At 46.1% G+C, this 21,448-nt stretch overlaps 1 protein-coding gene and 1 pseudogene across 7 annotated transcripts; one reads left to right on the top strand and one right to left on the bottom strand.

The window, feature by feature from the left end:
* The first annotated feature begins 1,184 nt into the window (after nt 1-1,184).
* Nucleotides 1,185-20,876, top strand: LOC122680089 (apolipoprotein L3-like). 7 transcript variants are annotated; one of them, XM_043881024.1, is made up of 5 exons: nt 1,185-1,298; nt 1,806-1,885; nt 11,250-11,357; nt 16,009-16,129; nt 19,016-20,876. In XM_043881024.1, the coding sequence occupies exons 3-5, from the start codon at nt 11,327-11,329 to the stop codon at nt 19,872-19,874; spliced, it is 1,011 nt and encodes a 336-aa protein (XP_043736959.1). In that variant the 5' UTR covers nt 1,185-1,298; nt 1,806-1,885; nt 11,250-11,326; the 3' UTR covers nt 19,875-20,876. The 7 variants fall into 7 exon arrangements, with proteins under 7 accessions (XP_043736959.1, XP_043736964.1, XP_043736958.1 ...); XM_043881023.1 differs by lacking the exon at nt 1,185-1,298 and adding an exon at nt 1,335-1,410 and having other exon boundaries at nt 1,789-1,885; XM_043881028.1 differs by lacking the exon at nt 1,185-1,298 and adding an exon at nt 1,335-1,410 and having other exon boundaries at nt 1,789-1,885; nt 11,201-11,357.
* Nucleotides 14,634-15,622, bottom strand: LOC122680646 (annotated as a pseudogene).
* Nucleotides 20,877-21,448: the final 572 nt, after the last annotated feature.

Genomic DNA, 21,448 nt, shown 5'->3' with positions numbered 1-21,448 from the left:
TGGAGCCCAATTTTATCATTATTGAATCTTTAGGATCTCCAAATGGGTGGTCTCAGCTCATGCCCTGGGTTGAAGCCTTGCTGAGTCCTCACCTGATTTGAGTCTGCAGCTCTCGTGGCTGCTCTCCCATGAGCTGGTGTTTATTGAGTCCATGATGGGTTGGCGTCTATTAGGCGTTCTCAGCAGAGGAACTTCATGACAGCTGGACAGAGTCCTCTGGATTAGCTGAGTTCTGCATCTCAGGGAGGTTTTGCTTAACTTCCAGACAAACTCATGCTAGTGGAAGAGAGAAGAATCACTAGGAGGGAGTTTACTGGGGAAAAAATTATTTAAAGGGGAAAAAAAAGCAACTTTAAACAAGGAGTGGCGTTTCCAATAGGCAGTGACAACCTTGGTTTGAATCTTGGCTCCTCCCCTGAGTTGCTGGAAGAAAGCCCCCTCCTTGCCCCTGCCATCAGCTACCCTACTGCAAAGATAGGTCAGATTCCTGGTCGGTAATTATAAGACCAAACCGTAGAGTGTGGTCTTCATGGAGTAACACCCATCACTCCTCTGTCCCTCCTTCTAAGATGGGGAAGGAGGTCATGATGACCGGGGCTGTATTCTGGGATGAAACAGCCCTGATGGATGGGCAGGTGGGCCTCCATGGGGGGTCCAGCCCCACTGCTGCGCCTTGTCATTGGGGCAAAGAAGAAAATCTACTAGGACTCTCAGGCTGCAGGACCTTTTCTTCTGTTTCTTTATCTGAAAAATGGAGCCGACATTTCCTAGACATGATGTGAGAGTAAAACAGGAAAGGTATGGACAGAGCCTGCACAGAGAGGGGCTAATGTTCAGCCCTCCATACACTTTGGCTCTTTGCTCAGGAACCAAGCAGAAAATAAGACTGGTTTTCTGTTGTTGACTTTTGAGTTGCCAGATCACTAGCCTTCCTATAAAGGTCCTCCATTTCGAGAAAAGAAACTGCAGCTAGAAATAATCCAGGCTAGAAAATAGCAGCATGCTCTCAGCCCTTCCCACAAACTTTCCATTCATTCAAATGACATTGACCACCAAGGCTGGGCCTCCTCACGCAAGTTGCTGGGACCGGAACACACTAGTTCTATGCCTGTAAGCAGGGCTAAGTCTAGAAGGACTTGATCAAAAGGAGTGGGGGTGGGGAATGGACAGAGAGGCTGAGGGGTGGCCTTAGGCTCCTCTCCCAGGTACCAAGGGAGCAGAGCAGGGACAGGGGACTCTGCAGGGGAGGTCCTGGAGGGCTTCTCAGAGGAGGTGATGCCAGACTTTGGCTTTACAGGGTGAGTATGATTTCTCCAGGTTCGATGCAGCAGGTGTCCCTGGCAGAAGGACCTGCATGAACAAACCCTAGAAGCCACGGTGATGTGACCCTCATCAGCAGCAGTATGACCAGTACGTGGTGAGGAGCTGGTGTGCTCTAGAACTGTGCCACATGCTGGTGGCCTGAGGGTGAATAAAGCAGGCAGGCTGGTGAGCGGGTCGGTAGGGAGGGCTGAGGGGTTGGAAGGACGGCCATGGGGTGGGGCAGTGGTTGGCCAAGGGACTCGCGGTGTGTTGATGGCAGGTCTCCTTCAAGGAACCGAGGCAGGGGGGCTGTGTCAGAAGGACGTGGGATGTCAGGGCTGGGCTTGTTTCACTAAACGGGCAGCAGGAGGGTGGGAATAGTTCTGGGCAGGGCCTGGTGGGGGCAGGGTGACGGTAACTTGAGCCACTCAGAAGTGAGGGTTTCACTTTCCCTTCTGGTTCTCCAAATATATCTGGGACCGGAAGGTATGCGTTTATTGCAGAGACACCCAGAAGGCAGCTGTATTTGCATAGCTGAGAAAAACTGGATCTTGTTCACACTCAGCCAGAGGAAGTCTCCTGGGTAAGCAGCAGGGGGTATGACCCCTGCCCATCTCCTCATCCTCAGGACAATTGTCTGAGAAAACCTTGATTGTCACTAGTTGACATAAGAAGGGAAATGGAAGCTCAGAGAGGTGAAACCATGGCCCGAAGCTGTCTGACAGCTTCCTCCCACGACCGGGGCCCCTAAACAGGGCAGAGGGAGGTAGATGCCTGTTCAGGGGGTCTCAGCTTGGGATGTGGACCCCTGAGACATGAGCGGTGACCCCGAAGGAAGGTGTATGTTGTGGGTGCTCAGTCCTTTGGGAAATTTCAAGAAAGCTGACGGGATGGAGGAGGGCAAAGCAGCTAGAGTCCTTCCTCCTTGTGGCCTGGCCACCTTAAGTCTGCCCCTGGGAGCTGTGCTGGGGCTGGTGGGGGTTTCTTTTGAGATACAAGGAATCAGGTTTCATCACCCACCCGGTCTCTGAGTGCCTGCTCAGTGCCAGGTCCTGGGGGAGAAAAAAAGGCCTGAGAGAGGAAGGAGAGGAGACCAAGTGGGGAGATGCAGGCCTTGCCACACAATGCCCACATTATGATACAGGTTTTACAATCTTAAGACAAGAAGCCAAACTGTAGATACATCAGTATAACAAGAGGGGTATGAGATTAGATCTATGTATTTATAAAGGTAGAGACAAACCTAGAAATTTCTGGGTTATTAAAATCACATTCCACTCCCCTCCCTTACATACCCATGCCAGAAGGTCTGGCCTTGGCCTCCACTCTGTCCACGGAGAGCTGTGCGACCCTGGGCAAGTTGCCTCCCTGGGAATTGTCTGTTCACATCTCTTACCCATTTGTGAAAAACTGCATTCAGTCTTTTCATGTGGATTTTAGGCTCTCTCTGTGTTGGGAATGTTCATCTTTGTCTACTATAAATATTGCGAACAGTGTCTTCCGGTCTCTCATTCTTTTCTAACTTTTTTGGTGGCATCCTTTTGAAATATTTAGTTTTTAAGAAGTCAAATAAATCAAACCTTCCTTATGGCTCCTGCAATTATGTCTTGATGAGAATGGTTTCCTCAACTCAAAATTATTTTTAACATTTTTTCTAGTACATTTGTAGTTCTTTTTCTTTCCCATTTTCATTTAGATCCTTTGGAATTGATTGATTGCTTAGAATCTTTTTGTTTCTTCCTCTTTCTCTTCGCCCCCCCGCCTTCCTTTTTCTCCTTCTTCTCCTTCTCGTCTTTCAAGCAGGACATGTTTAAGTGGTACTTTTCTCAGTCAAAGAGTAGCCCACCCATTTCTGTGCTTTCAAAATTGCCTCCATTGCAGTCAGGAAATGACTCCACGCTTTTCCCCTCAAAGTCCCAGGCAGTAGTTAGGGAGCAGAGAGCGAGAGACTGGAGGAAGCTGGGCCCCACACCCAGACCAGACCTGGACTGAACATCCTGTGGGAGGGGAGGTTTAGGAATGTCCTGCTCAAGTCTTCAAGTCTCAGGATAGTATATCAGATTTTGGGTAAGCCTCATGCTTTTCCACAGGTCTCTCTTCCTCTTTCTCCTCCTACAAAAATATCATGGCTGGAGTAAGGAAACATGAAGAAATGCAGGTGTTTTCCTGCTACCTGAGAGTACAGTGTTCATACAAAAGCTTTCTTAAACCAAGATGGTGGAGAGCATAGACCACGTAGGTCTCACATACTCTTTTACCGGCAGAGGGTGATCTTCTGGGAAACGATGACATGCCCATAAATGGAAATGCTCAGAAATCTGATGACACTCTCTATCAGAAAGAGCTTTTATGAAGACAGACAAGGGAAACAAATGGAATTACTCAACTGTGGGTAAAAGAGGTATAGTAACATGTCTTTGAGAATCTGGTTGTTTCATGCCCCAGTAACAGGTCCCACACCTCATGTGTTAGCTAGGCTGTGCCCAGGAGGGTGGAGGGTGCCCCAGAAGCCCTGGAGCAGGAAGAGCAGCAGAGAAGAGACAGAGCCCCCGCCCGGTGCTGGGAGCTGAAGAAACTCCACACAAATAGACCCACAGGCAGGAAAGTACAAGATTCCAAGGGAGACTGGAAGGGTTTAGAGGAAGACAGCAGGGGCAGGAAGCTTTTGAGATGGGCCTCCAAGGACAAGAAACATTTCACCTGGTGAGGCACGTGGGGAAAGGCCTTAGAGGGGCAACCTGAGCGAGGGCCTGGAGGCTTGGGGGGAATCAGAGTCCAGGCAGCTGGGAGTCCTCCAGGCCCCTCCACCAAGCCCTATAGAGTCAGGAGGGTGAGTCAGACAGAGTTGGAGCATGAGGAGGGCCCGGTGATGAGCTAAGGACTTTGAATTTGACACTGCCTTTACCCCTCCTGTCCCTGCGCATAGAGTATGAGCTGTCCCACGTGGAGGAAGAGGTTTGGTAGAATCTCTGTCTGCCCACATGAAGGGAAGGGCTCTGTGTCTGGCCATGCAGTTGGGCAGGGACAGGCTGCTCTAGGTTCCTCCCCTCTCCCACTGGCAGCCTTTCCAGGAAGTGACCAATCAGAGGCTAACAGAGGAGGACACCCAGATAGGAATCCGGCAGAAGGGAGAACCATCCAGCATCCACACCCAGCTGAGCCCCCAGACAAGGGTCAGGACCAGGACAAGAATGGCAGGGAAGGACAGAAGAATAAGTCAAGGGTCGTGACGCATTTACAAGTGTTTGACATCATCCAGGATCCAGCCCTTTCTGCCTGAGCCCACCTCTTCTCTCTGACTTGACTTTTCATCCCCATGTTTCTTAATTGCAATTGGCTTCCCTGGCTCCTGGGCTCCCACAGTTTCTAGGCAGAGAAGGAGGCAGGAGACCAGTGAGCTCTGCTCTCTCACCTGCTTGGAGGTGGGCCTGTGTGAATTCTCTCCCACCCACGCGGCCAGTGCCTCAGCCTCTGCCACTGGGCACACTCCCTAGTGAGCAACCTGATGGTTACTCTTCCTGAGGGACAACCCTGGGGATCAGAGAGAGAAGCTATTAGGAAGAAAGATGCTAGGATGGGGCTCAGGTGAGGGGATTTGAGGGAGACTCTAAGGAAATGGGGCCACTCTAGATTGGGTGCTGCAGAGAATTGGGGTCAGTTCTACCAGTGTGAGTCTCAGTAACTCCCTGTATGGAGACCAGAGTGAGGATAAAGGTGTAATTAGAAAAGAAGGAGCAGTCATGCTTTTCAGCCAAGGGAGGGGGCGAGCTGTGGGTGAGGGCGCAGTGATGGGTGTTTGCTGTCTCCTCACTCCTGCTCTCAGGGTGACCCTGTGTGAGGCTGGAGTTCTGTGAGACCCTTTACATCCAACAGGAGAAGAGCATTGCCCTGTTGTGATACCAGGCCAGCCTCAGGATGTCAGGGCTTGTTCTTTCTTTCTCAACCTTTTATAAACATTCATGTTAATAAACAGAGAGGAATATACCTATAGACTTCAAGACTCCTCTTCTTTTTAAATTTAATTAACAATGAAGTATTTCCCATTGTACTTACTCTTCTTGGCAACTTAGAAAGAAAAGAAAGATTCGAACTCTTTGTGACCCCATGGACTGTAGCCCACTGGGCTCCTCTGTCCAATGTATTTCCCAGGCAAGAATACTGGAGTGGGTTACCATTTCCTTCTCCAGGGCATCTTCCCAACCCCAGGACTGAACCCATGTCTCTTGAGTCTTGCATCACCTGCATTACCACTAGCACACTTTTTAACCTTTATATCTCCCTTTTTGATCACACTTTATTTAAAGTCCTCTCAATGGAATATTATTTTGAACTCACAGCCTTTCACAAACTCAGCTTGGCCCAGTGAAACATCTTTATAGTAATCACTATCTTTTACTATTATTATTTATGTGGGTGCCCCTTCTGACCTTCTCTGATCATCTTCAAGAGCATCCTTGCCCTTGCAGGAGTAGAGATGCCAGCCTGTGGGATCCACCTCCCCTGCAAGGGATCTTCCTTCCTTTGAGTGGACAGAAGCCCGTGTGTGCACATGTGGGTGGGCAAGAGGCTGCTGGACAGTGTGTCTGTTTAGGGTTACTGTTCATTCTGATTATTCTGGTTAAACCCCAGTTACCATCCCTACTTAGAGAACTTAAAGGGCTTCCTTAGTGGCTCAGAAGGTAAAGAATCTGCTCGCAATGCAGGAGACCTGGATTCCATCCCTGGGTTGGGAAGATCTCCTGGAGGAGGTAATGCCCACTCCAGTATTCTCGCCTGGAGAATTTCCTCCAGAAGAGCTTGGAGGGCTACAGTCCCTGGGGTCGCAGAGTCAGACACCGTGAGTGACTAACACTTCCACTTTCACTTTTGCTTTCTAAGAGAACTGGTTTCATCAAAAGGAACGTGTCTCCCATACTGACAGCTGTCACAGCAGGAGTCACACTTATTTCTTGTTGGCATTAAATTCAACTGCTTCCATCATCTTGAGGGTGGTGGCACTAGAAACCACCCCATTTTGTGGGTTACTGACAGCTATAAAGTGACTGCTGCTGTCTTAGAGTTAATAAAATCCAGTCCTAAGTGCATATGGTTAAACAGATCAATTTGTACAGAGGGTTCTGCTCTTTCCTTCCAAAGGAAAAGCTTAGATAGTTAATCAATGTCTTTAAATGATATTACTACATTGGGAGGCGGAATGGTGTGAGAATGTGTCCTCAGGAGACAGGAACCTGGACTTAGATTCTGGCTCTAGCACTAGCTGTGTGCTTTGAGTAAATTGCTTAACCTCTCTGAGCTTCAGTTGCTTTTCTTATAGGATCATTGTGAGAACTCAAAGGAAGTGAATTCATACCAAGCAATTGGGAAGGTGCCTTGTGCAAAGTGGGGAGTCATCAACCACAGTAGCTAATCAGTATTCAGAGTTGCATTTTTCTTTTTCTTGACTTAAAAATTTGGTATTATTTACTTACTTCTGACTGGGAAAAATAAGGATTCCATTTATTTTTTACTTTTTCTTATACCTTTCCCCATCTTCTGTTTATATCATTATTTCACTAATTTGATAGCCCCTATTATGAAGCTTTGTACTTGTAAGCATCTTATTTACATCTTCATTTGTTATGCTTTCAACTGGACCCACTACTTCTTGATTCTCAGCTTTGTAAACTGAGATATTAATTAATTAATATATAATTGAGATATAATTAATTAATCCTCCTCCCCTTAGTGCTTCAGATCCCAAATTCTAGAAGTGTATTTTAATTTTTATATTGATTAACAAGTACATTGATCACGGAGGAAGGCTTTCTTATCTCTCCTGGCTATTCTTTGGAACTCTGCATTCAAATGGGTATATCTTTCCTTTTCTCCTTTGCCTTTCACTTCTCTTCTTTTCACAGCTATTTGTAAGGCCTCCTCAGACAAACATTTTGCCTTTTTGCATTTCTTTTCTTTGGGGATGGTCTTGATCCCTGCCTCCTGTACAATGTCACGAACCTCCATCCACAGTTCTTCGGGCACTATCAGATCTAATCCCTTGAATCTCTTTGTCACTTCCACTGTATAGTCATAAGGGAGTTGATTTAGGTCATACCTGAATGGTCTAGTGGTTTTCCCTACTTTCTTCAATTTAAGTCTGCATTTGGCAATAAAGAGTTCATGATCTGAGCCACAGTCCGCTACTGCGCTTGTTTTTGCTGACTGTATAGAACTTCTCCTCTGGCTGCAAAGAATATAATCAATCTGATTTCGGTGTTGACTGTCTGGTGATGTCCATGTGTAGAGTCTTGTCTTGTGTTATTGGAAGAGGGTGTTTGCTAAAACCAGTGTGTTCTCTTGGCAAAACTCTGTTAGCCTTTGCCCTGCTTCATTCTGTACCCCAAGGCCAAATTTGCCTGTTACTCCAGGTGTTTCTTGACTTCCTACTTTTGCATTCCAGTCCCCTATAATGAAAAGGACATCTTTTTTGGGTGTTAGTTCTAGAAGTTCTTGTAGGTCTTCATAGAACCATTCACCTTCAACTTCTTCAGCATTACTGATCGGGGCATAGACTTAGATTACTGTGATAGTGAATGGTTTGCCTTGGAAAAAAGGAGAGATCATTCTACCGTTTTTGAGACTGCATCCAAGTACTGCATTTCAGACTCTTGTTGACTATGATGGCTACTCTATTTCTTCTAAAGGATTCTTGCCCACAGTAGTAGATATAATGGTCATCTGAGTTAAATTCATCCATTCCAGTCCATTTTAGTTCACTGATTCATAAAATGTCCATATTCACTCTTGCCATCTCCTGTTTGACCACTCCCAATTTGCCGTGATTCATAAACCTAACATTCCAGGTTCCTATGCAATATTGCTCTTTACAGCATCAGACTTTATTTCCACCACCAGTCACATCCACAACTGGGTGGTGGTGTTGCTTTGACTCTGTCTCTTCATTCTTTCTGGATTTATTTCTCCACTGATCTCCAGTAGCATATTGGGCACCTACTGACCGGGGAAGTTCATCTTTCAGTATCCTATCATTTTGCCTTTTCATATGGGAGTGGAAAAGATCAGTTTTCATTCCAATCTCAAAGAAAGGCAATGCCAAAGAATGTTCAAACTACCACACAATTGCAGTCATTTCTCATGCTAGCAAAGCAACACTCAAATTCTCCATGCCAGGCTTCAATAGTACATGAACCATAAACTTCCAAATGTTCAAGTTGGATTTAGAAAAGGGAGAGGAACCAGAGATCAAATTGCCAACATCTGCTGGATCATCGAAAAAGGAAGAGAGTTCCAGAAAAACATCTGCTTTGTTGACTATGCCAAAGCTTTTAACTGCGTGGATCACAACAAACTGTGGCAAATTCTTCAAGAGATGGGAATACCAGACCACCTGACCTGCCTCTTGAGAAATCTGTATGCAGGTCTGGAAGCAACAGTTAGAACTGGACATGGAAAAACAGACTGGTTCCAAATCTGGAAAGCAGTACTTTTCAAATATACAAATATACAAAGGCTGTATACTGTCACCCTGCTTATTTAACTTATATGCAGAGTACATCATGAGAAACGCTGGGCTGGAGGAAGCACAAGCTGGAATCAAGATTGCCAGGAGAAATATCAATAACCTCAGATATGCAGATGACACCACCCTTATGACAGAAAGTGAAGAGGAACTAAAGAGCCTCTTAATGAAAGTGAAAGAGGAGAGTGAAAAAGTTGACTTAAAGCTCAACATTCAGAAAACTAAGATCATGGCATCTGGTCCCATCACCTCATGGCAAATAGATGGGGAAACAGTGGAAACAGTGTCAGACTTTATTTTTCTGGGCTCCAAAGTCACCGTAGATGATGATTGCAGCCATGAAATTAAAAGACGTTTACTCCTTGGAAATAAAGTTATGACCAAACTAGGCAGCATATTAAAAAGCAGAGACATTACTTTGCCAACAAATGTCCATATAGTCAAGGCTACAGTTTTTCCAGTAGTTGTGTATGGATATGAGATTTGGACTATAAAGAAAGCTGAGCTCAGAAGAATTGATGCTTTTGAACTGTGGTGTTGGAGAAGACTCTTGAGAGTCCCTTGGACTGCAAGGAGATCCAACCAGTCCATCCTAAAGGAGATCAGTCCTGGGTGTTCATTGGAAGGACTGATGCTGAAGCTGAAACTCCAATACTTTGGCCACCTGATGAGAAGAGCTGACTCATTTGAAAAGATCTTGATGCTGGGAAAGATTGAGGGCAGGAGGAGAAGGGGACGACAGAGGATGAGATGGTAGGATGGCATCACCAACTCAGTGGAGATGAGTTTGGGTAAACTCCAAAACCAAGACTTGAACATAAATAAATTTACCTTAAATTTAAAAAAATCAAACAAAGGAGTTTAGACTTTTGTGCTATTTTAATATATTTTTAGAGCTAAGTTGTACCTTGTAGCTGCACATGATTTTCAGCAAAGCTTTAGTTTTTCCTGATGTTTCTAATTGGCCTCGTTTTCACCCCTTGCACTGCTTATCTCCAACATTTCCTCCATTTCTTTCCAACTGTGCCTCATATGATACCAAGTCCCCTGTCCCCACAGACTCTGGACTTCTTATCCCATTCTGGACTGGTTTCTCTCTAGGTCTGCTGCACACCCAGCTGGGATCCTTGGATTCCCTTCCCTCTGGGTTGATGTTCCTGATTTCTGGATCCCATGTCTATCTCTCTCATAGGTATCCTTTATCTTCCTCCATAATTATACAAACACACCACCTGTTGTTTTTTTTTCCTGCAACTCATTCTCAAGTAGCTTTCTGAAAAGTCTGGTGAAGAGTGAAGGCTGCTGTGAATATGGGATGGGTCGTGGTGTTGGTAAACTTGTCCCTTGCTCTCCCCTTGGCCTCCCTCTCATCTTGATCCCTCTCTGGGACTCTGCCCAACAGACCATTCTTCTCTCCTGTCAGCTGTGTCTCTAGGTATGAATATTTTTAGGTGCTAATGCCTTGTGGTCTAGCCTAGATAGCTATATCCTAGATCCTATAACCTATATCCTAGATAGCTATCTAGCTATATCCTATTCATAGGTATAGTTTAAGGAGACAGTCTCAAATATAGTTTTATACAAGGAGAATGCTCTTTACACTATTATTTTCATAAGGAATTATAAACCACCTAAAGTCCAGTAGTCAGGGGAGGACAGCAGAGCGGATGGGGCACCATCGGGGTCCTCAGCTGCCCAGGGCAGGGATATAAGAATTGAGGTGGGGACGATGGGACTCCAGGCCTTTGTGGGATACAGGCTCTTGCAGAAGCAAGGAGGGCGTGGGCTGTGGGAGCTGTGTCACCAGGAACTTTATCAAGGCAAAGAATCGAGCACGGGGAGCAAGACATTATTTGGGGATGAAAGCACTCATTTAATTGATACACATATACCCACAAATAAATATTTTTGTATATTAAAGGGAGTAGAGCATGGTCATCACAAACCTAGGATTTGGATCAGAAAGACTGGGTTCAAGCCCAGGTTCTGGAATCAGCTTGAAAACTTAGGCTGATGTAAGTTCAAGTGAGCTTCAGGAGCCTGCACATCATAGACAATGGATCAATATTAGTTATTATCAATTAGTTAACACAAATGTTCCCAGCTTCACCTAATTTCCAGATTATTCCTTCCTGTCTGTTCTTGTCTCTCGTTTTATTGCTCCTATAACTTTGCAGATGGGTGTCTTCTGTCTGATGACCTTCTCCTTGTGCCCTAACAGGAGAGCAGGACTCTGACTTGGCAGGAGATGAGTAACTTTCCTTAACTAGTGACCTGCAGAGCCCAGGGGACAGAGAACCACAGTGGGTTAAATTCCCGGTGGCACTGGTGGCCGTCCCAGGGGAACTCACCAGAGACCTCACCACTCCCTGTTCCCTGCAGGCACTGCTCACTCGTGATCGAGCCCACAAGCTGTTTTCTCTTCCCCAAGGGTGAAGCCACACCTCCTTCCAGCCTGACAGAAACAAGGATCTGAAGGGAGATCTCTGAGACCCCGCTGCTGCCACCATGAGCTCAGAAAACCTTGGAAAATGCTCAGGTAGTCAGCAGCCTTTTTTCTGTCCAGTTCTGCATGTGACCCAGAACTGAGGGTGGTTCTTCCAGGCAGAGTTAACCCACAGAGGAATCAAGAACCAGGAAGAGGATGGATAAGCGTCCTGGAGCCCCCCAGAGGGGCCACGTGGAGTTCCCAAAGGGGGAGTGTCCACAGAGCCTCTTTCCCAGCCCTCTCCTTAGGGAGCCACTTGCTAGGTGCTCACTTCCTCCCCCACTGCCTTCTAGCAAGTGACTCAGAAGTGAGGCCAGGACAGCCCATGGGGAGGGGGACAGCAGAGAGAGTCCCCAAGGCCAGGCAGGGCAGTGAGGGGAGGTCATCCGGGGTCCCTGGAACTCCTCCTGCCCTCTCCCTTGGCCTGGGTCTACTCCTGTTCCCAGGCCCTGGGCATCACCATAGACACCTTTTGTCCAGCACTTGCCCTGCCACCTGCCCAGCCGCTCTGCGAGGATCAGCGGACCCTGAACTGAACCCCAGTCTGATCTTTGCCAGCTCCCTCCTGGAGGGGAGGGATGATGGGGTTTTACACAGGATCACGTCTGGCTCCACCCCCTCACTGCCCATCCTGAGTGTCTCTGATCAGTAAGATGAAGCCTCTCACATGGTAGTCTTATTCAATGGCAGGTGGCCCAAAACCCTTTTTTAAAATCAGGTAGCATCGGTTTATAACTTTCTATAAGTTTCATGTGTACAACACTATATTTCTACTTCTGTATATGCTGCACGTGCTCACCACCAAAAATCACTTGCAAAAATCCCTCTAGGTGTACTGCATGGTAGAATGAAGAAATCACAGGCGTTTAAAATAAGGAGGATTCAAGTCATGTCTAAGAAGTATCTGACACTTGACCTTGGATTCTACCTCTGAGCTTTCTGCTCACTGGCCTTGGGCTGTCCCTTATCCTGGCTGAGTCTCACTTCCCTCATCTGTGAAATAAGAATAATGCATCTGTGTGTGCATGTACCAGGAAACACATCTTACATCGTGACCCAGCCCCACCCTCCATATATTATATATATTTTTTCCAGTTGCCCATGTCTTACCTATAATTCCATAACTTCTGGGCTTCCCTGGTGGCTCAGACGGTAAAAGAATCTGCCTGCAATGCAGGAGACCCAGGTTTGATTCCTGGGTCGGGAAGATCCCCTGAAGAAAGAAGTTGCAACCCACTCCAGTATTCTTGCCAGGGGAATTTCATGCATAGAGGAGGCTTGCGGGCTACTGTCTATGGGGTCACAAAGAGTTGGACAGGACTGAGTAACTAACACTGAGCAATTCCATAACCTCTAGATCCCTGAAATCACACGGGGATTTCGGTAACTCATTTGAGCAGTGATCTTGCTCTGTACTGATCTGAGGCTATTTATTGTCATTACATTCTTTATCACATTTAATGTGAATATTCTTTTGTTTCACTACCAAAACGTGAAAGCAGTCATTTATAGGGTGCCGCCAGTCTCTGCCACAAGTAGTAACTAACAAAACACATCCCTTGTATTCCATCTCTTTATGTGTGTGTGTGTGCTCAGTTGTTCAGCTGTGTCCGAATCTTTATGGCCTCGTGGACTGTTGTCTGCCTGGCTCCTCTGTTCTTGGGATTTTCCAGGCAAGAATGCTGGAGTGGGTTGCCATCTCCTACTCCAGGGGATATTTCCGACCCAAGGATCAAACGCATGACTCTTGCATCTCCTGCACTGGCAGGCGAATTTTTACCACTGCATCTCCTGGGAAGCCCTCCTTCTCTTTCTGAAGGTTTAAAATTGTAGATTCCTGAAGACACCTAAATCCCAGGATTAAATAATTATTTCTGGAGCTTTGGAAGTCCAAGATCAAGGTCGTGGTGGTTTCTGGTGAGACCTCTCTACCTCTTTTGTAAATTCTAACTGCCTTCTCTCTGTGTCCTCACATGGCCTTTCCTCTGGGGGAGAGGGAAGGAATAGAGAGAGAATCTGGTGTCTTCTTTTCTAATAAAGACATTCAACTTACTGGATTAGGGCCCCACACTTATGACCTCATTTTACCATAATGACCTCCTTAAAGGCCCAGTCTTCTAACATAGTCACCAGGGGGTTAAATCTTCAACATATGAATTGGAGGGTGGGAGGGAAGCAATTTCATCCATAACCCAAGGTTAGTCTGCCAAGAGTGCCCAGGTGATTGCTGCTCAAGAAAATGAATTTTAACTAATTTATACTAAATACCATTTTTTAATGCACTATAGAATTTATTGCTGATACCATGTTATGATAACAAAAGCAGATCATCCTTAAGGCATCAGATTTTTTTATTAATTTAAACAAAAATATATGATCCCTGTCACACAAAGAGGTAATTTTAAATTTACTTGGATGTTGAACCAATCAATACATATATGTTTGGAAACCATGCACCTGATGTGCTAAGTCCTCTCAGTCACGTCTCACTCTCTGTGACCCCGTGGACTACAACCCAGCAGGCTCCTCTGTCCATAGGATTCTCCAGGCAAGAATACTGGAGTGGGTTGCCATTCCCTTCTCCAGGGGATCTTCCCAACCCAGGGATCAAACCCCCATCTCCTACACCTTCTGCATTGTCAGGCAGGTTCTTTACCACTAGCACCACCTGGGAAGCCCAACTGTGCTCCTAGTATCATATCATACCAGAGATAAGGCTGCTGTCCTCAGAGAGTACATGGATCACTGGTAATCAATCCTGAACCTAGTGAATAGCATAAAATATTGGGGAATATTGGAAAGCTAACAGATTTCTCTGGACTTCTTTTATCTTGCCCCTCTGAGAGACTTGTAGATCTAGATGAGATTAGTTTGGAAAAGAGGTCTTGTTTAGTTCAGAGAATCGTCAAAGAGTCCAGTATAGTTGTGGAATAATCAGAGACTAAAGAAACTTTATAAGGAGAAGTAGACTTGGAAATCAAGTGATCCTCTTTTAAATTAGCATGTTTTAGTCAAAGGTATGGAATTAATGATAAGCATCGGTTAGGAATCTGTAATGTCCTCCAATGCCAAGTGACCACTAGCACCCTGTTTCCCATTATGATGATTCCTTGATGAGAGGTAGAAGGCATAAAGAATACTGCCAGCTATAAAATAAACTACACTCCAATGCCTATGATAGCTAAAAAGAATTTTTTTTTAAATAGAAGAAACTCACTGAATCAAATGAATGCTAAGCAGAGCAAATGCAGTGTACTCAAAACTGAAGTAAGAAACCTCTAATTACACAGGAAATCAATGGAAGGATTAATCATTTGAAGAGAAGATTCATTTTTCCATAGCCCCACAGCTATGAATGATATCTTCATGAGCCTGGGCTGCCTTCTCCAGTGAATACCGGGGACTGTTAATGGTTTCAACCAACCAATTTCCATTCTGGTTTGGAGGGCTGCTGCAAACTGCTGAAATGCTTCTTGAAGGATGACTGGAGAGCTACTGCTTTTTTTTTTTTTTTTTTTTTTGAGAGCTACTGCTTTTATGCTAGATTCCTTTGTCATGGATCCTGTGGGTTTATTTCAATAGGACCTCTGCAGCCAACAACTATTCCTCGTCCTCCATGTGACAAAAATTCAAATCATCACTAACATTGACATTAGCAAATATTTCAATAATCACATCAACTTTTTTTCACCAACAGATTTCTTAATTTTATCAATATAATTAGCTTCTTTGTGATTAAACACTTCATGGGCTCCATTTTGGAAAGCAATCTTTTGTCCTTTCTTAGTAGTAGCTGTGTCCAAAATCTTTAAGCCATAAGCTCTAACCATTTGGCCTGCTGCTCTTCCAGCTCCTCCACTAGCCCCAGAACACTTCCTCCAGCTTTCATGGGCACTGTGCAGCAGACTCGATAAGCAGTAAAACATGAGATGCTGATGGCAGCTCCTTTTTTAAAATCCAATTTTTTTGGGACACGCGTGAACAGTGTGATGGGCTGCCAAAGCAAACTCGGTGTAGCCCCCAGAGATCATCCTGGTAGTGAATGTCACCTTTCTTGAAAGCAGATATGTTCTCTCCAGCAGCTTCTACTATCCCAGTCACATCTCAGCTAGGAGTATAAGGTAGAAATGGTATTATACTGTGAGTGCCAGAGCGGATATATGTGTCCACTGGGTTTACACCACATGCTTGGACTTTGTTAGAACCTGGTGGTCTTTCAGAATTGGTACAACAACATCCAACTGGAATTTCAGCACTTCGGATCCACCAAATTCAAAAACTCAAATAGCTCTCACCAACTTCTATCCTGTCACCATAGTGATCTAGATACCTGTTCTAGGCTGGAAAACCAAAATCTGCAAGCCCAGATTCCACAGGGTTTAAAAAAAAAAAAAAAAAAAAGCTACTCAATACCATTTATTATCCACCACACATTTTTCTGGGCTTTCCCGGTGACTCAGACACTAAAGAATCTGCCTGCAACACAGGAGACCTGGATTTGATCCCTGAATCGGGAAGATCCCCTGGAGGAGAGAACGGCTACCCACTCCAGTACTTTTGCCTGAAGAATTCCATGGACAGAGGAGACTGGCGGGCTATAGTCCATGGGGTCGCAAAGAGTCAAAGAGCATTCATTGAGCGACAAACGCTTTCCCTTTTTCACTTCACAAGTTCTAAACTTATTCCCTTTCCTCTCATCTAGATATTGAGATCTTTTTTGAGGATGTCGTTGAGTGTCTCTGGGACATACTCAGCAGAGAGGAACTGCTTCTCCTGCTGACTGAATTCCTGAGGAAAATTGAGGTGAAGGCTGGTTTGTCCAGGTAACCTGCACAGGTGTATCAGGAAGGTCACCCACACCCCCAGCACCAGGCTAGTCTCCTCCTGGCAGGCACACCTCCTCCAAGCAGGACCCTATGGAGGGGGCTGAGGATGTTCCTTCTCAACATCTCGTGAGGAATGTTTCCTCCATGTCATCTGCTGGCGGTGAACAACCCTGAATTGACAAAAGATGAAACCTGCAAGAAAGGAGCAGGTTATGTGACCTTGGACATGTTACTGAACTACGCTCTCCTTTAGTTTCTTCATCTGTCCAGTTAAACTGTGAGGACACTGAGATTATGCTTGCAAAGAGCTTCCCATAATGACTGACACAGAGTAGGTGTTCAGTCAATATTAACATTTTAAAAACTTGCTGGGAAGAGACAGGGGCCAAGAGTCTTCTTTCTGGTGATGAGAATCAAGCAGAATTTCCTTTGGGGCAAGTCTGAAAATCCTGACGCCATCGTTTGTATTACTCAGGCTTCTGCCTAGAGCCTTTCTATTCCCCATCTTAGGAATTGTACCAAATGATTGTATCAAACCAAACAGCAGGATCCTGCTGGCCCACAAGGCAGAAAGGCTAGAGAAGAACTGGTTGGAGCTGGATGGATCCTGGATCTAGCACTGCCCAACTCTGGGGCTCTGTGCTTATATGTTAGAGTCTCAGACTTGCCTGTGTCCAATGGGAATAGCAATTCAGTCTGATGGACTATGTTCATGGCCTCAGAGTGAACTGTAGGGTCAGAGGTGGGGAAGCGAGGACCAGGGAAGCCTGGACCAGGGTCAGACCCAGGGGTCAGGGTGGAGCAGAGGGTCCAGGCTGGAGGACTAGTAGGCAGGCTTGGGCAGCAGGGCCAGGACTAGAGTGAGGAGAGCGGGCCCCGAGGACATGGAACTGAAGGGGCTGTGACCCTAGCAGAGGTCCCATAAGTGGGAGGGGGGGCATTTCTTCCCTCCCTGACAGGATCCCCTCATGCTGGGCTAGAGAGCCCTGGGTGACCGTGTCTGCACACCCTGCCTGGGACTTGGCTTCTCACTCCATCTGGGACCCTCTTCTAAGCTACGTTGAGCCGCCTGACAGTGGAAGGCCGTGTGACTCAGTGAGCCCTCCAGGGTCACAGTGAGTGGCTGTGACTGTGTGTCATTTGAGGGATTCTGAGGAGCCTCATGCATCCCCACCCAAGAGGAAAACGCTTCCTCCACCAGCTGTGCAAGTGCCGGTCTCCTCAGGTTTAACCATTCAGATGGATGTTTCCTCATCTTTTTTAGAGGTTCTACAAAGCTGCGCATGACCTTGGGGTGCAGGCTCATGAGGCTGTCACAAATTAACATGTGAACCTTGAGAGGTCAGGCTCGTTGCGTGCTGGGTCAGGAGTCAGTGAGGTGGGCTGCAGAGGCCAGGGGATCCAGCAACACATCTCCTGATCTCCAGGCAGCTGGGGCAGTGGATGGACTCAGGGACCTTCTGCTGGGAAGGTCAAGGGCACAAGTCTTAGAAGACAGCAGATGGCAGACTAAAGGACTGTTAAGGTGCCTCCTAGTTCTGACTTTGGGCTTTTTTTTTTCTTTCTTCTACAAATTCTAAGTCATAGAGACAGCCAATCTGCAAAGGGTGAGGGCACAGTGCCCAGGACTATGCTTTCATTTGAACCAATGGCATATTTAGGGGATCCCCAAAACCCCCCTCAGGTTTGAGAATTCCCTACAGAACAGACAGGACTCACTGAGAGCCATCATGACCCCAGTGTATTACAGGAAGCCTGTGGGTTTCCATCAGCCACAGGGCAGAGCCTGGGCGGATTTCACACCCGAAGCTTCGATTGTCCCCAGGATGCATTACTGTTCTGGAGCTCGGTGAGTGGCAGGGCACAGGGAACACTGCCTGCCAGGGACACTCACCCGTTTAAAGACAAATTACCCTGACTTGTGGTCTCTAGCCTCTCCCAGAGGTCGGACAAATGTCCTAGAGTCCAGCTCCTTCAGAGGTCAGAACTGATACCACATGACCCAGAGGCCCCATCATACATCTCATCAGACTGTCCTGTGGCAAGAGGCCCAGGCAGACGAGGACATTTGTACCAGCCAGAATATTCTAGGGGCTTAGGGACCACTTCCCTGTAGTCAAGGGCAAAGAAATGTTGACTCCTCACTACACACCAAGGCCTTTGAATACAAATTTTCTGCTCCAATCCCACTTTTCTTTATTTGTGGAGTTCCCAACCTACCAACTCTTTGGAAGTGATGATGTTCACCTGTCTGAGACATCTTTACCAAATATCTATTTTTAATTTTTGGCTGAGCCACATGGTTTGTGGGATCCTAGTTTCACAATCAGGGATTGAGTCATATCCTGGGCAGTGAGGGTGCAGAGTCCTAACCTCTGGATCACCAGGGAATTCCAGCAAATATCTCCCTTAACTTACCAGTATCCTAAGGTGACATTTGCTGATCTGTTTCAGGATTAAATGGGGCTTATCTGGTGGCTCAGCTGGTAAATAGTCTGCCCACAATGCGGGAGACCTGGGTTCAATCCCTGGGTTGATAAGATCCCCTGGAGAAGGAAATGGCAACCCTCTCCAGTATTCTTGTCTGGGAAATCCCATGGGCAGAGAAGCCAGGCAGATTGAAATCCATGGGGTCACAAAGAGTCAGACACAACTGAGCGACTTCACTTTCTCTTCTTTCTTTCCAGGATTGAATAAGTATATGAAGCATCTACAAGGTACAAAACCTGTGTTTAATGTTGAAAGAGAAAATTTTACATTTGAAAAATTCTTCTCTAATAGATTTATAATGCTAAATCCATATTTATGCAGAATAGACATTATGGAACCTATTTTGCAGACAAGCAAACTGCCTTTCTAGTCCCTTGATCTTCATTGTTACAGGAAAGACGAGGCTGCACTACACGAATATCTAAATGAATTGAAAGGAGACTTGATAGAGAAGGACCAGGAAACGCTCACAAAAGAGGAGCTGGACAGGAGGAGGTTTCTGAAGAAGTTTCCTCGGGTGAAGCAGCAGCTGGACGAGCGCATAGGAAAGCTCCAAGAGCTCGCAGACAAGGTTGACAAGGACCACAAGGAGTCTACCATCTTCAAAGTGATGGCCCACACCACTGGCGTTGCATCTGGCGCCCTGACCCTCCTTGGCCTGGCTCTGGCACCCGTGACAGGCGGGGGCAGTCTGGCACTCTCGGCCACTGGGTTCGTGCTGGGAGCAGCAGCTGCTGGGGCAACTGTGTCCACCAGCTACAAGGAAAACGCAAGCAGGTCAGCAGCTGAAACTGAAGCCAATAGCCTGATGGCAACTGGTGTCAAGAAATGGAAGGTGCTCCTAAATGTACTCAGGAGCAACTCCCGAATTAGATCAATAGAGAAATTGGCAAAAGCTGTGCGACAGATTCAAAAAAATATACGTGCCATGGAAACAGGCAAAGACAACCCTGAATTTGCAACCAATGTAAGCGACTACTTGGGCCCTGGGAAAATCATAGTCCCAGGCGCCCGGCTGGTAAAGAAGGCCTGTTCCGTTACCATGGCTCCGGCAGCTGTCACAGGGGCCCGGATTGTGGGTGCAGCCACCGCAGGTGTCTTTCTCCTGGTGGATGTGGGCTTCCTAGTGAGGGAGTCAATGCACTTGCATGATGGTGCAAAGGCAGAGTCTGCTGAAAACCTGAGGCAGCAGGCCAGGGAGCTGGAGAGGAATTTGCAGGAGCTCAACAATATGTATGAACTTCTGCAGTAGGGCCTGACTCAGCCACCCCCAGAGCAGTGCATGGATCAGGATACACATGGGTCGAGGTGCAGAGGTACCTTGTTAGAGAAAAAAAGGAGAAGGACAGAAAATTTTTGGAGCTGAGTATCAGGAATTTGGGGTTTCTGCACCTGAGCACAGCAGGCGAGGGATGGATGTTGGTGACCACTCAGGGAGAGTGAAGGAAGGAGCCTGGAGCCTGGATTGAGGGAAGACGGGGAACTAGAGAAGGGTTGGGGGTTGGGGGAGAGAAACCACTTTTTCCCTTCATACTATGAAATTTTACTTTGTTTTGAGAAATAGCCGATTAACAATGTTGTGAAACAAAATAGCTTCAGGTGAACAGTGAAGGGACTCAGCCATACATCTACATGTATCCATTCTCCCCTCAAACCCCCTCCCATCAGAAACCACTTATTTTGAACTAAAGAAGTCACTGGGGGCAGAATAAAGGGAGAGGCAGGGGAACTAGCAATGAAAGACCAGGAACATGAATGGGTTGAAAATGAGAGAAAGTCAAAGAGTTAGGATTGTTGGAATCCAGGAGAAGTAGCAGGGGCTCCACTAGCACCCTCACCAAGGTCTGATGCCCCAGCAAAGAGAGTCTCCCCCTGTTGGTGGTCTCTAGCCCTACTTCTCCAGCATCAACTCACCTTTGATCCCAGCAGCTTATCTTAATTATTAATTAGCCAGTGACTTCTTTTGCTTGCTTGTTTCTTTAACGGAAGTACAGTTGATTTACAATATTGTATTAGTTTCAGATATACAGCAAAATGTTTCAGTTATCACGTATTCTGTATATATCTGTTCTTTTTAATTTTTTCATTACAGATTATTACAAGGTACTGAATGTTTTCCCCTGTACTATACATTAAGTTCTTGGGTTTTTTTTTTAATCTATTTATGTACGGTAATGTGTGTCTTTTAATCCCACACTCCTGATTTACCCCTCTGCCCCTTTGGTAACAATAAATTTGTTTTCTGTGACTCTGAGTCTGTTTTGATTTGTTAATAAGTTCATTTGTATTCTTTTTTTTTTTTTTTTTTTGGCCATGCCAAGCAGCTTTTGGGATCTCAGTTCCCTGACCAGGGAATGAACAACGGGGCTTCCCTGGTGACTCAGCTGGTAAAGAATCCACCTGCAATGCAGGAGACCTCGGTTTGATTCCTGGGTTGGGAAGATCCCCTGGACAAGGAAAAGGCTACCCATTCCAGTATTCTGGCCTGGAGAATTCCATGGACTATATAGTCCATGGGGTCAAAAAGAGTCGTACATGACTAGGCGGCTTTCACTTTCAATTTCATAGCATTGAAAACACCAAATTCTAAACACTAGACCACCAAGGTACTCCCTGTGCTATTTTTTTAGGTTCTCCGTATAAGTGACACTATATATTTGTCTTTTCTGTCTCAATTACTTCACTTAGTATGATCACCTCTAGATCCATACATGTTACTACAAATGGCATTATTTCATTCTTTGAAATAATGAGCAATATTCCATTCCATGTATGTGCCACATGGTTTTTATTCCTTTGTCTGTTGACAGACATTAAGTTACTTCT

This window comes from Cervus elaphus, chromosome 22 (assembly GCF_910594005.1).
Source record: "Cervus elaphus chromosome 22, mCerEla1.1, whole genome shotgun sequence".
NCBI lineage: Eukaryota > Metazoa > Chordata > Mammalia > Artiodactyla > Cervidae > Cervus > Cervus elaphus.
The sequence above is the reverse complement of the archived record's forward strand: the minus strand, read 5'-3'. Positions and strand labels throughout refer to the sequence as shown.

Coding starts and splice junctions, on each gene's coding strand:
- LOC122680089 (XM_043881024.1), top strand. CDS start 11,327: ATGAGCTCAGAAAACCTTGGAAAATGCTCAG. Junction 11,358..16,008: donor AAACCTTGGAAAATGCTCAG/GTAGTCAGCAGC, acceptor CCTCTCATCTAG/ATATTGAGATCTTTTTTGAG. Junction 16,130..19,015: donor GTGAAGGCTGGTTTGTCCAG/GTAACCTGCACA, acceptor TCATTGTTACAG/GAAAGACGAGGCTGCACTAC.